Source organism: Cupressus sempervirens, chromosome 10 (genome assembly GCF_028749045.1).
Source record: "Cupressus sempervirens isolate cs-2001-9-10 chromosome 10, ASM2874904v1, whole genome shotgun sequence".
NCBI lineage: Eukaryota > Viridiplantae > Streptophyta > Pinopsida > Cupressales > Cupressaceae > Cupressus > Cupressus sempervirens.
The window spans coordinates 316234476-316251548 of record NC_143127.1 but is presented as its reverse complement, the minus strand read 5'-3'; the positions used below and the strand labels follow the sequence as shown (position 1 = coordinate 316251548).

Here is a 17073-nt window from a genome sequence, read left to right as displayed (position 1 = left end):
ATCAATTATCAAATTGGATTTTATTGGGTGAATATTTTGCAAAGGACCTGATTCAACCAATTGCAAAAATGTAATTTCAACCACAATGTGTGAGACGGCCCCTCTTCTTTGTAAGGGGTGGCTCCCCTTTTTCATTGCTACCAAAAACACCTAACACTTAACTAAAATTATTTAGACAAAACTAGCGATAGGGTGTTACCTTCACCATATTATCTTCTTTCATAATAGGTGTTCTTTCCTTCATATTCTCTTTCTTCATTATAACTAAACATTTCTTACAACAATCTCCCATACAATCGAGAAGTCTTAGTAACCAACAATCTCACGAAAGCTCAAAGACTTCCCATAACTTCTTATACAATTTCAAAAACAAAGATAAACTATGCATGCAGCTCAATGACACCAACATATACTATACCTTAAGCACACAAATATAGATGTAATGTCCCCATTTTTAGCAGGTTCCTATAGTAGGCTTGGTCAATTCATCGTCATGACCTCATGAGCTGACAGTGGGATTTGAGGGGCTTACTAGTTTTAGTAAGTAACAGTTGATTCTAATAAGCTCAGTTGAGTTAGAGGAGTTGAGTGATGCTCTTAATTTTTATTTCTAGCTTCTGGTTTGGGCTCCAAGAATCTTGGAGGGAACGTCTATTTTTAGTAAGTCACCCTGCCAAGTTCATTCATCATTTTCTTCATAAAGATCACTCCTATGTTGTCAAATTTCGATTTTGATGCTTCTTCAGTCATTTTCATAAGACGGGTGAATTATTATTATTATTCCACTTAATATGTTGAGGTTGCTATTTTTCTTGGCATTGTATGTTTGCCACCTTAGTGTCATAGCTCATTAGAACCAAGTTGAAAAGTTTTAAATATTTGGCACAAAAAACAATGACCTTGCGTGTCAAGATCATGATATGGTTGAAAAGGTTGTTTTTGAAACCAAAAGGAAATAAATAAATTATATTATTTGCCTGAGTATAAAGCAAAAAGGCTTTTAAGTGAAAGGTGTCTAGTTGAAGCTAAGTTGCACAATGGAGATTATAAATATGGTTCCCATTATGAGAACTAGGCATCCAATCGTCTATTTTGCGTTTGATTATCTCTTGTGAGGGTTTCAAAACTGTGAGGATCCATTCATTGCTGATGTATAATGGATTGGGTTTGAGATTGTGACTTCTCTATTGTTTCACATTGTGGCTCAGGAGTGAATTATTTTCTGAGTTTGTTAGCATCTTCCTTTACTGGACTGACTGTGGCTGAGAAGAAGTTATTGAGCTGAGAATTTGTGATGAATTTAATTGCTACCAAAGAGGTTCAAATTCTGCACATAGATATCTACATTTAGCGTTTGGTGGCAAGGACATTGCTTTGCAGCTTGGGAATTGAAACTATGGATGAAAGTTGCCATTACCATCTGCAAAAAAATCAGGCGCCTAAGTCTGCAATTTAGGCTGGTGCTGTTGCTGCTGCTGCTGCTGCGAGGGTTTTACTAGGAGTACCTGTACAATTTGCTACAGATCAGACATTATTTGGAGAACACAAGTACTTTCCATTCATTGTAAATTCTAATCTATTTGGTGATCTATTTAATGCGGCGATCTTGAGCTTGGGTGTTGCCATTGTAATTATTTGTAAAAATTTCATATTGTGAACATTGCAAGACAAATGTTTGTCAAAATGCCCTTGGCTGTAGATGGTTTTTTAATTTTCTTAGAATGCATGAGAAAAGTTGGACAATATGTCAATTCAATGTGAAACTCATTTAAGTCACTCATATGCATGAGAAAGTTGTAAACAAAGTAGCATATTGTCTCTATTACCTTACCAATCAATTTTGCATCAGAACTATTCCAAACATCATTTGCAGCATGTGAATTCAAAACAATACAAATTGAAACAAAGAATAGAAGGTAAAGTCTTTACATGCAAAGGGTTTGACAAAATGTCAAACAACTTGTCTATGGAGTAAATTGGTGTTTAGTTAAGCTATAACTGGCAAGGATTATTACAGTGGTATTAGAGCAGTTCCATCCCACCCTGTGGCGTAGAAAATACATTGCTATTTCAGATTTGTTGTAATAATTGGAGTGACCAGCACTCTCACACTTTCTAGCTATAGACAGACATAGGAGAACTAGTAATTCTGGGAGCCAACGGAGTAGTGTGGAAAGTAGCAAGAAAATAAATGCCTTAAAGGACAGTATGGAAAAACTCAAGCTATATCAAAAAAGGTTGGAGGTTAGATTGTCGGATCCAGTGACAATAGATAGGCCAACGAGATACATAGTTTCCATTTTTAGTAGAATGACACCGATGATGTAGGGTAGAAAGGCTTGAATCCTCCCTGACAAGTATTCATGATGCAAATGTACATTTGTTTAGTACAACACCCACTAGTCCTATTCGTAGTCTTGATGATGGACTTTATGCACAAAGACATGTGGATGTGTCAGTGTCATTAGTGGACAGTAGTACTGAGCTTCAACAGTTGAGGGATTCTAGGTTGATGCGGCGATAGTGCGTTGTCAGATGATGTGATTATTATCACAAAGTGTTTAGACACTCTTGAGGAGGTATTTGTTATAGGAGAATGTGCAGAGAATGTGAGCACTGATGTATATGGCAATTGTCACAGTGATGATTCAGTACAGGAGGCAATGACTTCTTCAGGTAGGACAAATACATGTATGGAGGCACTCAACTGTGATGTTAGTGGTTTAGATGTTACAACGGAAATCAATGGAGATCAGTTTAGGTTCAGGCATGATTGATTCATAGCATGACATTGAGTCATATATGCAAGGTCAGGTAATAGCAATGGATGTTCCATTAGGAGTTGTGGATATGGATAGTATGGTGTAATAACCCCAACCGGTTATAACTTTGTCAAACACCAAATTATTCTCTAATTTAGTTGTTTGACATTTCATCAAACACTTTGCAACCAAGCTCTGATACCACTGTAATATCTCTTGCCCAAACTAACTGATTTTGACTCGAGGAATATTGTCAAACACTTGTATGCTGTCTTTCTCTTTTCTAATTTTTTTTTTGTGTTTCAGATTGTTTGATATAGTTTGAATGATGCTAAGAAATTTAGAATGTTCGCAAATGATATTAGAATACCTCTTACAATGAACTAATATGCAAGTGCAGTTCTTTTTGGTATTTTCAATGCATATACATGAAAACTAAATATGGAATGCATACCTACAGCCAACTGACATTTTTGACAAACAATAGGCATACAACTGTTATGTAGATCATATATGCTATTAGAAGGACATTTCGTCAAACAAATGGTATGCAACATATATCTCCTTTATTGAATTCATTCTCATGTACAATGTTGCTATGAATTTGTCAAGACAAATGGGCTTACAATAATGACTACAACAATGCCAAATCTGATTTTGAGTTATCACTTACAACAGCAAAATTATATGCCTGAGATTACAATGCTAACTACTAATAGTTGCAAGAGGAACCTGATGATAGTGATGCCCAAGAATTGAGATGAAAGTTGCAATTGGAATCAAGCACAAATACTGTAGCGCGGCACTGTTCACGCATACTGTAGCAGCAAGAAGAAAATGATTACTAATGGCTACCAAAGATGAATCTTCAGGTCTGCACTCGATAATCCTTCAATATTCTCCAAACCCTTCGATTATTCCTTAACTTTAAGTACCAATAGAACTCCAAAATGAACCTCTCCTGAATGCCAAATTCAGTGGATATTTCACCACCTCAAATGGTTGCAACACTGAAGAATCGACGCTTTCCAATGGCTAACTAAAATCGGAAACCCGGAGTAACTTCTCCCAAGTTCATATCAAATGTAATTAACAATAATCGGAAAATAACAAAAGAGCCTCTCATGCCCCCTTTATTCTTTCCTTGTGGGAGCTCACTTACTTTTCTCTCCAATGTGGGATAAAAGATATTCTTATATTTTCACTTTATTATAATATTATAATATGAAATTATGCCCCATCATAAAGTGTTAATCCCCAATAAAACCCTCTAACCACCATGTAAGCCTATGAGGATGGCAATAATAAGCTAATCCATGAAATCTAATGTTGGCAAAAATGGGTACATTACATATGGATACCCCATGTGATTTGTTTGAGGATGCTATGAGTTATTGTGGGTCTGATATTCTTTACCAAATGTTAGGTGATGACTCCAAAGTCCAAGTAGTTTTTGGATGGGTCCTAGAATCGATGTTTACAAGGACTTACCACTAAGGGGGAGGATGAGATATGTAAGGAGTTTGATACTGCAAAGGCTTCTACCTCTTTGGTTGAGGAGTTGGTAGAGGTACCGAGTAGTTGTACCTTGGTTATTGATATGTACGAGGACGAGAGCACACATAAGATTAGTGATCATGGGGTGACGAGTTTAAATTTAGTGTCCTATCACAGTGCAATTAGTGGGGCAGTAAGCTTGTAGAGGAGTCGGAGGTTACAGAGGCATCATGTGACTGGTTAGCAGAAGGTGAGTGATAGTGGCATCTCTACAACTCTTGAACATTATGATTTTATTCATCAAATGTTGGCCGCATCTGGTCAAGGTGCTCCTATGTTAGATGAGCACGGTGATACTAGTCTTCCCCTGACAGAGGTTCATGCACGAGGCTAACAAGATCTTGAAGCATAATTATTCACAATTAGTTGCTGACAGGGATTACCTTCTAGAGTGGGGTAACACCTATTATGAGACAGTGTTAGGAAAAGAGGAAGAGTTGGTTAAGCTCACCCATGAGCTTGAGGTGACTATGGACTCCCTCCAATGTACTCAGTTGCTCTCCAGGAGTCACAATCACATTTGGATGAGATTACCGTGGAGTTGGAACTAGTACAATCAACACCAACCCCCAGTCTAGTTCAACTACATATTGTGGTGGTTAGTGGTGAGTTTGCTTCCACGGTTGGGGATGAGGGACGTGATGATGTGGCAATCACATCCATCCAAGATATGGGTGTGGTAGGTACAAAAGAGGTGAGAGCATCAGTGAAGGACGACAAAGTGATTCCTGTTGTGCTAAGTTCTTTAGTAGTTAGCACAGTAGTGGGGGACTCCTCGAAGCGATGTGTGCCAATTCCTAACAATACTCCCTCTTATTCATAGGACATGGATTGGATATCACTTGATGTGGGGGTGTGCTCTCATGGAGATTTGCTTCCTTTTTTGGGGAACAAATATGTTGTTTCATCTAATACAACTAATAGCATCGGACAGTGCGCAATGTGTCATGTCCCCTTTTCAAATAATTAAAAAATAATAATCTTTGCTAAGGCAGGCAGGCCCAAGAAAGTGAAGTTTCGGAAAAAGGGGGTTAATCTTTGGAAACCGTTGGACTAATAAATGAAAATTATTATTAAAATATGTTTCATTAACCTCTCTTGGACGTGAGTTACAGTTATGCCCTCTTTTAAGGGGTTTTGGAGGCATTTTGGGCTCATTCCAGAACTTGATTTTTGGCTCATTCTTTGTTATTCTTCAGAGGCTGCCAAACCTGTGGAGAAGGAGACCCAAGAACGGGAGTTTGCAGGTTTCCAGGGAGACCCAAGAACGGGAGTTTGCAGGTTTCCAGGAAGGCTAAGGACGGGAGTTTGAAGCCATTCCATGTGCATGCTCATACGGAGTTTGCCTTTGTGCTGAACAGTGCAGATTTGTGAGTTTCCGGGTGTATTTTTGTGAGAGTTTGGTGTTTCCGGTTGAGTATTTCATATCAGTTTTGGTTGCTGCTGTATTTTATACTTCAAGCTGTTAAAATAGATCTGAATATATATATTGGGACGTGATTAAACTTCTGAGATAGATTATTAGTGTTCTTGTGGTGTTTCCGGGCATATTTTGTGCTATTTCGGGAGCCCGATGAGCATAGTTTTGGTCCTACATTTTCGAGCTGTTGTGTAAAGGCTATACGGATCTGGAAATGTCAATTTGTAGGCTGTTATGTTGCTGAAAGTTTTGTAAAAATTTCCATTTTCAGATTTATTAATAATTGGTGAAGCTGTGAAGCTTTTGGCACAATTTCTGGCATACCCGATTTGGGGTTTCTTGAGAAATTTGGAGGATCTTTGTGATATTAGTTGTTTGATCTTAAAGATATGATTAAAGGTTGGAAATATCATGTAAAATCAGAAAAGGGACATTTCAGTGGTATCAGAGCCATGATCTTTCCAGCCTGAGGGTTTGTAGAAGTTTGCAGGTCAGTTTTGACAACTACCCAGATCTTGCATTTCAGTTTTGAGAACTACCCAAATCTTGCATGTCATAATTTATGATTGCATGTTGCTTCTAATCAGCTGCATGTCAAAATTTATGGTTGAATGCTACTTCTAATCATTTTCATGTTAGTTTTTGGTGAATTTGGTGGTTGTAGAAGTTTGCATGTCAGTTTTGACAACTACCCAGATCTTGCATGTCAGTTTTGACAACTACCCAGATCTTGCATGTCATAATTTGGTGGTTGCATGTTGCTTCTAATCAGTTGCATGTCCAAATCTATGGTTGCATGCTACTTCTAATCATTTGCATGTTAGTTCTTGGTGTTTGAAGAAGTTATATCCTATTGGGGTTACACTCTATTTTATCCAGAATGGATAGGTATAGTACAGAGTCTCAGAGGGAACGATCTTGGACAATTGATAGCCAGAGTCAAAATAGTAGAAAGGATGGTTATTTAGACATTCGAGATAAACTTATGAAAATAAGCCATGACATGTCTAAACAGTTGGTTGAGCACCACCGTATAAATGACATGTTATCTGACCCAGCTAAGGTGGATAAGTTGACTGGATTTCTATTTGGCAGATTTTCTCACAGGACAGATGACACAATTTCCAAGAACTTGCATGAGGAGTTTGAGAAACTAGCTGATAGCCAGGTAGAGGTCTCAGATTCTACTCTGCCACAGGAGGTGGTGGGAAAGGATATTACACAGATTGATAGTAACGGTCAACTTGATACTCAAATTGAGACAATTGTTTACAGGTTGTCAAAGGGTGATGCCACAGGTATTCAAGATGGTATAGTTACAACAAACAGTGACTACAGTGTAGTGGGTTCAGATGATGATTATGAGGATGTTGTTGTGCAGGATGGTGAGATACCTGGTAGAGATGAGCAGACATTGAGCATTCATGACTTTGCTGAGAAAGAGTACCAGGCACAGTTAGATGCTTCATCACATGAGGTTGAGGCTGGTAGTACTTCACATGATTTGTCCAACCAGCTGAAGGTGAACACAGATAGTATTGTGACTTCATTATCTCATCATGACAGGTATGTGGAGTTAGTTGGTATTGGTCATATTACTCAGGTGAGGAGTTTGCTTGAGTTACCAGTTGATTCTAGTTTACGGATATGGACTCGAGATTATTATATTGGCATTTGGGATTCAGTTGACTGGAGATCTTTAACACTTTTTGGTAGCAGTGTTTGTTTGGGTGCTATCATGGATTTGATTAGTAGATTACATGGTGTTGTCTTTTCTTGTGCCAGTATCTTGTCTGATGTTGGTATTAGTTTTTATACACCGGTGTTGGGCTTTGTTCATATATCCAGTCGACCATACTTGCTGGAATGTGTTGATGATCTTTCATATTTGGCAGTGTGTACAGATGAGTCCCAGGATCATATTGGCATTGATGACATCCAGGAGGATGTAGTGGGCAATTTTGAAGACTTAGTTTCTTTGGGTACAGAGGAGTTGGACAGCAGTGCTACAGTTTTTGATACTCTCTATGTTGATATGAGCTTTAGAGTTGATTCACGGGACATGGATGGTAATACTCTAGAGACTAGTAACTTTGAGGATACTCCTTTAGACAATGCATCAAAGGAGGTTTGTAGGAGACAGTCAAGCCAATGCCATCATGTGTCTAATCAGTTGAGAGTTAGTGACCGAGACATTGCTATCACTTGCCAACATTTTGATGCTACTCGTCAGTTATTAGCAGTTTATGGATGGGGTTCTCCTACTAGTGATGAGCAGGAAGGAAGTTATCTTTCCTTGACAGAGATCCACTCTTTATGGGAGGCTATTCGGATTTTGAGACAGAATTATATGCAGTTGGTAGCTGACAGAGATTATCTTATGGAGTGGGGTAGTACAGCATATGATGCATTGTTGGCCAAGGAAGATGAGGTGAGTGAGCTTACTGAGCAGCTTGAGGTGATTTCTGAGATTCTTGAGAGTACACAGTTGGCTTTCAAGGAGTCACAATTTCATTTGGCTAAGGTGACCATGGAGTTAGAGCGACTACAGTCTTTATCTGATTCTATACAGTCACAAGCTATGGTGTTTGGTGATTCGAGGATGTCCATGGCTGAGATTGTCAGAGACAGTGGAGATGGGGATGCATCCATCCTTGATACTAACATTGGCATATCAGGTTCATTCCCACTAGAGTCAAGTTTAGTTGAGTTGGGTATTGTAGCAGATTATTGTATGCCTGACAGGGTGGTGGCCTCTAGTACTAAAGGCACAGAGACTAGAGATGTATCAAAGGTCATGTGTGATGTTGGTGAGTCGACAGTTGGCATGGTTCCTGCTAGTAATACTACTCCCTTGGTGATATCTTTGGAGGTAGTAGTCAGTTCCAACATGGTTGATGATCAATTGCAGTTAGTTTCATCTAGATTACAGTCTGAGCCACTGACTGAGATTGGTGCATTCTATCGGCATTACACTGTGAGGTACGCTCATCAATTTACCTTTGATGACCATGTTGATGAGATTATGATACAGAGATGTACTTTGGTTCCTAGTGCTTATCATCAGTTATGGAATAGTTTGATGCCTCAAGATGAGAGTTGTGATGGGCACGACATGGTGACAGGTTCTGTAGTTGATAGCTTGATAATACATGACTTAGAGCAGGAGTTTTGGAGTGATGCTTCAGCAAGTGTTGTTATTGATTCTACTCCTTTGGCTATGACATCTCCTGACTTAGCTAGTGATCAGTCACAGTGGGTTGTATCACTTGTTCATGGTGAGCTATTGACTGAGGTTGGTTTTTTTAATCAACATTATATTGCAGGGAATGTACATCAGTTAACAATTGATCCTTATGCTGAGGAGTTGATGGCAGGAAAATTTGGTTTGGGTTCCATTTCTTGTTGTTTATCTTGTGATGGCTTTTCACCATCAGGGGTGCATGGGAGTTATGGTTATGAGACAGTGGCCAATGATCTACAGAGTTGTGTTGACTGCAGGAGTTGTACAGTGTGTGGATTCTCCATACTTGGTATAGTTTCATTTGAGAGCATTCACCATTGTTGTAGAGTTGGATTGTACATTCCATATAGGCCAGTGGAATGCATTGATGGTATTTACTATGTTGGTAGTCCACTTTACTTGGGTTTTGATATTCTAAGAGTTTGTGTCTCATGGGTTTTTTACTGTGGTAATGGTGATTTTGGAGTTTGGTTGAGCTATAATTGCCAGTTTGATTATGGATTCCTCTTGGTCATATTGCAGAAGATCTTGCAGGAGTCTGTGTTAATTAGTAGTAGTATAGTTCATGACTACATTTGGGATCCAGGAGGATTGATTGGTTTATTGTTCAGCCATTGCTTGAGGACAAGCAATGTTTGGGAGGGGAGGACTTGTCATGTCCCCTTTTCAAATAATTAAAAAATAATAATCTTTGCTAAGGCAGGCAGGCCCAAGAAAGTGAAGTTTCGGAAAAAGGGGGTTAATCTTTGGAAACCGTTGGACTAATAAATGAAAATTATTATTAAAATATGTTTCATTAACCTCTCTTGGACGTGAGTTACAGTTATGCCCTCTTTTAAGGGGTTTTGGAGGCATTTTGGGCTCATTCCAGAACTTGATTTTTGGCTCATTCTTTGTTATTCTTCAGAGGCTGCCAAACCTGTGGAGAAGGAGACCCAAGAACGGGAGTTTGCAGGTTTCCAGGGAGACCCAAGAACGGGAGTTTGCAGTTTTCCAGGAAGGCTAAGGACGGGAGTTTGAAGCCATTCCATGTGCATGCTCATACAGAGTTTGCCTTTGTGCTGAACAGTGCAGATTTGTGAGTTTCCGGGTGTATTTTTGTGAGAGTTTGGTGTTTCCGGTTGAGTATTTCATATCAGTTTTGGTTGCTGCTGTATTTTATACTTCAAGCTGTTAAAATAGATCTGAATATATATATTGGGACGTGATTAAACTTCTGAGATAGATTATTAGTGTTCTTGTGGTGTTTCCGGGCATATTTTGTGCTATTTCGGGAGCCCGATGAGCATAGTTTTGGTCCTACATTTTCGAGCTGTTGTGTAAAGGCTATACGGATCTGGAAATGTCAATTTGTAGGCTGTTATGTTGCTGAAAGTTCTGTAAAAATTTCCATTTTCAGATTTATTAATAATTGGTGAAGCTGTGAAACTTTTGGCACAATTTCTGGCATACCCGATTTGGGGTTTCTTGAGAAATTTGGAGGATCTTTGTGATATTAGTTGTTTGATCTTAAAGATATGATTAAAGGTTGGAAATATCATGTAAAATCAGAAAAGGGACATTTCACAATGCCACAGTTTTAGAGGGATCAACTGTGGATTGCATGGGAGTAGGTTGACACTTCCAGATATAATTTCTACTACACAGAGTCTTCAGGGAGTATTTATTGGAGAGTGCAGATTTGTGAGAGGGACAATATCAGTCATCTAAGAGTACTCTTATTCGGGGCTCTCACGGTATTCCTAGGTTGGTGGCAAAGATTGTAGAGACCTTGTCTACGATGCTTCCCCACATGGATTTTGTGGTTGGTTTTGCTGAGAGGGTTGTCCAAGGTCCTAACCTAATTTTGGCCCCCTACATTGCAATAGCAAGCAAAATCTGATGTGGATGCATCATTACAATCCTCCTTCTATAGGTCAGGGTTTGTCTCTTCTATTTGAAAGTGGTAACTTTTTTAGGCAACTTTTTATAGCTTCGATAACAACATTAGGATGGAAAAATCTAGGACTTGTGCACAAAATTTGCATTAGTGGACACCTCCAAATCTCATCCACAATTAATTTTATTGGAGTCTAAGAATGGTGCTTAAGAACAAATCATGTTGAAGGTCCCTTTCCAAAGTTCTTCCATCATCACAAATAAAGTTGTCAAACATCAATTGCCCTTAAGATTGAATCAAAATTAAATGCAAACAGTTTTTGCTGATCTCAAGTTCCTCACCTTGGATTGGAGAGAGAAAAAAGCGCCATTCTACATACCAGTTATTCTTTGGCCCCCACTCAAGAAGGGCTGTCTCCATTAAGGAATTTTATTTTTATTTTTATTATAATGGGAGAGGCCCTGCCCCATTCTTCATCAATCAAATAAATACAATTCACAAGCCATCATTCAAGCCATTGTATAGTTGTTATCCTAGTTAGATGAGATCACGGTAGATAGCCAAGCCCCAATTAGTTGTGATCTCCTTGAGGAGAATCCTGAAACAAATAGAGGACAATCTGGAAGTGACCCAAGGTATGATAATATATCAACAAAATTGGCACCAAAGAGAGAACTTGAGATAAGTTGTTGAATTTCCTTAAATTTACATCCTTCCAAGCAAAGCCTCTGAAAGAAAAAGGTGCAAAGAACCTTGGTCCCCAATATTATGAGCCTATACTCTCAAGCTACCAATAGGAACTCCAAGGCACAATCTTTTGCATGTCTCACATTTGAAGGAAGCATCTGGAAAAAATGCCAAAGATTCAAATGCCTTGTCATCTCTCAATTATGAAAAGCATGTTATTATGGTTTCATAAGACAAAACTCCAAAATGATAAGATCGTCTGCATTCTTTTGTGATCTTGTATATTGTGAATAGAAAAATTAAGTACTGACAAGATGTCCAGAAACAGAAACTTAGCATTCTGACCCCTGAACATAGTGCACTTGAAATTCAATCTACTAATATCAATTTTGGAAGCCTCAGCTTAATCATTTGCATAGCCTGTAAAGACTTCAAAAAATTTACAAATGGAAATGTGCTTACTGATCAACAAATTGAGTATTTTATCATATCGCTCCTCCTCTGTTCCAGCAGTCTTGTTTCCCTCCTCTTCAATTGATTCCTCCTCTGCTTCTCTGTCACTTTCATCGCTTTGATATTCATCATCATCGCTATCATTACTGCAAAAACATACACCAGCAGTCATCCATATTCAATTTATCCATATGTATTTATTTCAATGGGATAAGTACAAGTGGTAAAAACTTATAAGGATCGACCAATTCAAAATCCTCAGTTTAAATGTATGAAGTTAAGTGCAAGTTTAGGAAGAGTTTGATGGATATACGTGCATCTATAATTGTAAAAAAGCACAAGGCAACGGAGGCAGGAAATTAGCGAATAGAGAAACCTTCTATTTAAGAATTGGAAGGAAATTTAGCGATTTACCCAACTAAAGAATAGTTCCAAAACCTTCCGAATTGCTGGCATTTGGTGAAATTTACCAATTCATATTAATAAAAATGGAAAAAAAATCTTCCCAAGCCGAAGATGTTTGGAAGAAATTACCGAATAAAAAAATTAATTCGAAAATTTTTCAAATTCTCTGGATGCATTTACCAAATCAAAACTATTTGAAGTCTCACCACATCTGGAGAGAATTCAGCCATTCAAGAAAAGAATTAACGAAAAACATTTAATTTGCCAAATTAAATAAATCAAAAAGATCATTTCATTCTGCGAGCATTTGAAAGCAATAAATTTACAATAAGCTACATTTGAAAATCAATTAACCACCTGGAGGATACGATTACAGCATCTGAATCAGTATCAGGGACATATTCAGAGCTCTCTGAAACCTCTTCAGATGATTCGTCTGAAGAAATGTCGATCGCCTTTGAATTCGCCATGGCAATCAGAACCCTAGAAGGTGCAATTCAAATCTTCTCTCTGATTTTGAAAGAACCGAATTGGAGGTAAATTAAATATGTAGTGTGCCTTGATAATTCAAATCAATCAAATATAAATTGAAACGTTCAGCCCAAAGGTGTAACGTGTAGATTTTCCCGGAGGATCTGTTTGCTTTGTCTTTTAAACAGCTGCAGACGGTGAGAATGTTGTCTTGATAACGAAATATTCCGAATAAAAATTTATACCTCTTCCATTCCTCATTCTTTACGTACTCGTAATTTTATCGACGATTCCCAAGTATTGGAAAGCACTTCCAACTTTCCAAGCCACTCTTCCCACTCCAAGAGCTTATATGTTTATGTATTTATGACGAAGGTATAACGAGTGGACGCTCAACGTAACAATTTAATTTATTTTTAAATTTATAAAAATTTATTTTATTTTTCAAACTAAGGTTAGTGGTTTGTAATTGTTAATGAAGATTATGGTATGTTTATTTGTTGAGATATTTATTGCGGTACGAATTTGTAAGGAAAGTATAACTAATGAACACTCAATTTAAAAATTCAATTTATTTTTTAGTTTATAAGCAAGGTTACTGGTTTGTAATTGTTAGTGAAGATTATACTATGTTTATTTATTGTGGTATTTATTGAGGTTGAAATTTTTAAGATGCAAGGCAAGAGTTTACAACACAATGATAAAATTTTGAACTTCTTATCTTTTATTGATCAACAAAAAAAATCTAAGATGCAAATAAGTTCAACCTTTTGATAATTTTGATGGATAAGATTTATTTGCCTATAGTTGCTTAATTCAACAATAAGTTTTAATTTAGATGTATGTGAAATCATTATTTTGTAATATGCTTGTTTAAGAAATGGACAAAGATGTCGATATCTATGTAATCTAAATACGGAGATGTGATTAAGTTAGATTTGTCATCTAGGTGACTTTGACAACTAAGATTGCCATGTTTGTGGTTGCTTAGCCAAAAGACAACTAAGACTACTTTAGATGTATGCCTGCTTACTCATCATATTGTAATCCACTTGTTCAAAAATGAGCAAACTTTGAAATGTGTGTAATAGAAAATAAACGATAGAATTATATGTTAGAATGGACATAAGAAGAAATATAATTACTAGCATGTCTATCTTAGATAAAATTATGTAAAATATGCTAAGAGGTATCAATTTGGAGGTTCATATTCTACCTATATCACATATCTAGTTAAAAGTAGGTGCCCCTTGAATGGAGTATCTTGATATTTTTTATAGAGAATTTGTTAAAGATAAGTGTAGTGTCCACAATTCCAACATATAAAATGTCAATTTAGTGTCCAACATTATTGTCATGAATTAGTCATTTTTCATTTCACTACTAATGGATCAATAACTTTGTAAAAGATCAAATGAAAAATGGATGTATATTTAATATTCATCAAAATGTGGCATACACATCATGAAAATTATGAGATAACAAATAATTATATATTCATAGACATAAATATATATTGTGTGTGACACTATTTAACGTCCAGAAACTTTAGTCTATCTTCCTAAACTTTGTGAATGATAGTTATTTCTCATTTTATCTATTGATAATGATCATGTGTAAATGGTGGCAATAATTATTAGTTCCTTAAGGATGGTACACAATATGTGGTCACAAATCTCAATCATGCTTTTTTTTTTTTTTTGTCCTATCTTAATTGTGGATTTTGAAAGTTTCAAATCTTATGATTTGTGTATTATTAATAACCAATCCAAGTATAAGGTTGGTTGATTTGTGAGCCCCCTTTGTATTGGTGTAGTTAAAAGTATATGTGGAATTTTAATCTTCACGTGTTATCCCTGAGTACTATCAAACTTGTCCATAACAATATTGTTGATGTTGGTAGGGCACTCATAGGTTTGTGTGATATATTTTAAATTATCCTAGATGCCTATTTACAAGACATGATTTTACTTTGAGATTTGAGGTCGATAAGACCTTTGCATCCATGGCAATTAATACCCCTACATCAACTTCATCATTTTGGCCTCCTTGTGGTGTATTAGCACTACTTACTTTAGTTGTAATCATGTCTACATGTTGTTCTTGACATGAATAACTTCCCTTCATGCCTCAAAGGGCGGTTGTAGTGACAAACCTCAATGATAGTGGAATATGGATCAATGATGGAAACATGGAAAAATGGACATTGTAGTCAACAAGGTTCTAGAATAGGAAATAGGCAATGAGATAGAGTGTAAAGGTAACAAACATCAATATGTGTAAACATCAATCATGTTTAGTATATTATCCAGAGTAGAAGGTGTAGTGTTGGAGCCCCTCCCAAATTTTACATTTTATTCTCATGTTGTTGCCTAGATCTCTATTTTTGTTCCAAAATAAACTATGAATTTGATTTCATAAATAGGTCATCTTGGTTAAGTTCATTGTGTGATCTGTACCCATTTGAATCTTTTTTTTTGGTATGTTAAAAATTTCCAAGTTTGGGGGTAGTTTCTTCTAAGTTTTCATACTTTGACAAGAATATAGAGTTTTCATACAAGTATGTAACTTTTGTGAGTTGTACTTCCACCTCCACTTCCTTTATTACCCATGAATTTTTAAACCCATGTGCAATTTTTCATCTATGTAATTTATAACTATGATCTTCTCATCCCACTTTCTCCCTTCATCTATTGCTTGTGGGATTCCAAACCTTGTGTGTAAGTTAACACTTTAGGAAAGTTACATTTCAAGCCCCACTTTCCACTTTCTACTTCATATGTTACCTATGCATTATCAAATATGCCATGTATAATTTTACAAGTTTTACTCCAATCTCTACTTCCCATTTTTCTAAATACTATATTTTATAGCAACTTTTAGACATTGTGTGTATGCCTTTTTATTATTTATGTGAACAAAACATTTTGAAAGGGCCACAAAATTCTATTACACAAAATATTACTAGAGTATTACCATCAGTCTTCTAGATCTTGGATGTATATGTTTGTAACTCTTGCCAAATTGTTTTCTAACTCATTTTTTTCCTATGTCCTTGCATTTTTTCCTTGAAAAACCTTGGAAACCTTGTGCAACTTGACAATCATTGCAAAAAAATTTCCCCAAGATTCATTTTTTAATAGTTCACGTTTTAAAACTTTTTAACCCTTCTACAACTTTCAAACATGCTTCCTAGCTCTAATTTTCAACCTTTTCAACCCTTCTATAATTTTAATATTATTGTAAATATGCTATATGAAACAAAAGAAGTGTGAGATAAGAGTGTGGAATAGAGTACAAAAATGTATAAAATGATATGTATTAAATGTATGTGTTAAGATAAGGAAGTAATACATAAATATGTATGTATGTATGTATTCACACACACACACACACACACACACACACACACATACATATAGGCATGCATGTGTTTGTATATGTATACACATGTATGTATGTATACATATATGCATATATTATATACATACATACATATATGTGTATGTGTGTATATATGTTATATGTAAATATGTATTTGTGTGTAAAGATAATCATATACATAGATACATAAACACACGTGTGTGTGTGTGTGTGTGTGTGTGTGTGTGTGTGTGTGTGTGTGTGTGTGTGTGTGTGTGTGTGTGTGTGTGTGTGTGTGTGTGTGTGTGTGTGTGTGTGTAGTATGTATGTATGTATGTATGTATGCAGAGGGAGAGAGAGGTGGGAGAGAGAGGTGGGTATTTATCTTGAAAGATAAATATGGGAATGTATGTGATATGAATATGCCAAAGAAAGGATTGGAGATATTCAAAAGGTGGTATGGCTAGGATAATGTAGGAGTTCCACTCAGCAATGTATGGCAATATGATTTGGGCAAATTAGTTGTGCCACTATTTTTCCAACAATTGACGTATTGTTGGAGTTGGTAGATAAGTATGATCCTCAGTCACATGAAATCAAGGATACCGAGGGAGGAGTTATGTTGAAGATAATTGTTGATCCAATTAGAGAAGATTTATGCCTTTGACCCCCTAAAGATATAATTAATGTTATAAACTTCCAGATGTCAGAAAAAGTCTTTCACAAGGTACAAAAGGATGTACTAAAGAACATGATAATATATTTCTTGAAAGAAGTAGATGGGGTGAGATTATCTTCCTTGGCCATTTCATACACTATAGGAAATTGTGAA

At 36.5% G+C, this 17073-nt stretch overlaps 1 protein-coding gene across 3 annotated transcripts in view; it reads right to left on the bottom strand.

Annotated features, from left to right (window-relative positions):
- Positions 1–13230, bottom strand: part of LOC149533888 (uncharacterized) — a 105875-nt gene extending 92645 nt beyond the window's left edge. The window contains exons 1-3 of one of the 3 annotated variants that reach the window (XM_089805273.1): positions 13124–13228; positions 12765–12917; positions 12012–12148 (exon numbers count right to left, since the gene is read on the bottom strand). In XM_089805273.1, coding sequence (XP_089661399.1) covers positions 12012–12148; positions 12765–12877 — 250 coding nt within the window. In that variant the 5' untranslated portion in view covers positions 12878–12917; positions 13124–13228. Of the gene's footprint in view, positions 1–12011; positions 12149–12764 lie in introns of all 3 variants that reach the window. The other 2 variants (XM_089805272.1, XM_089805274.1) reach the window with 2 other exon arrangements.
- Positions 13231–17073: the final 3843 nt, after the last annotated feature.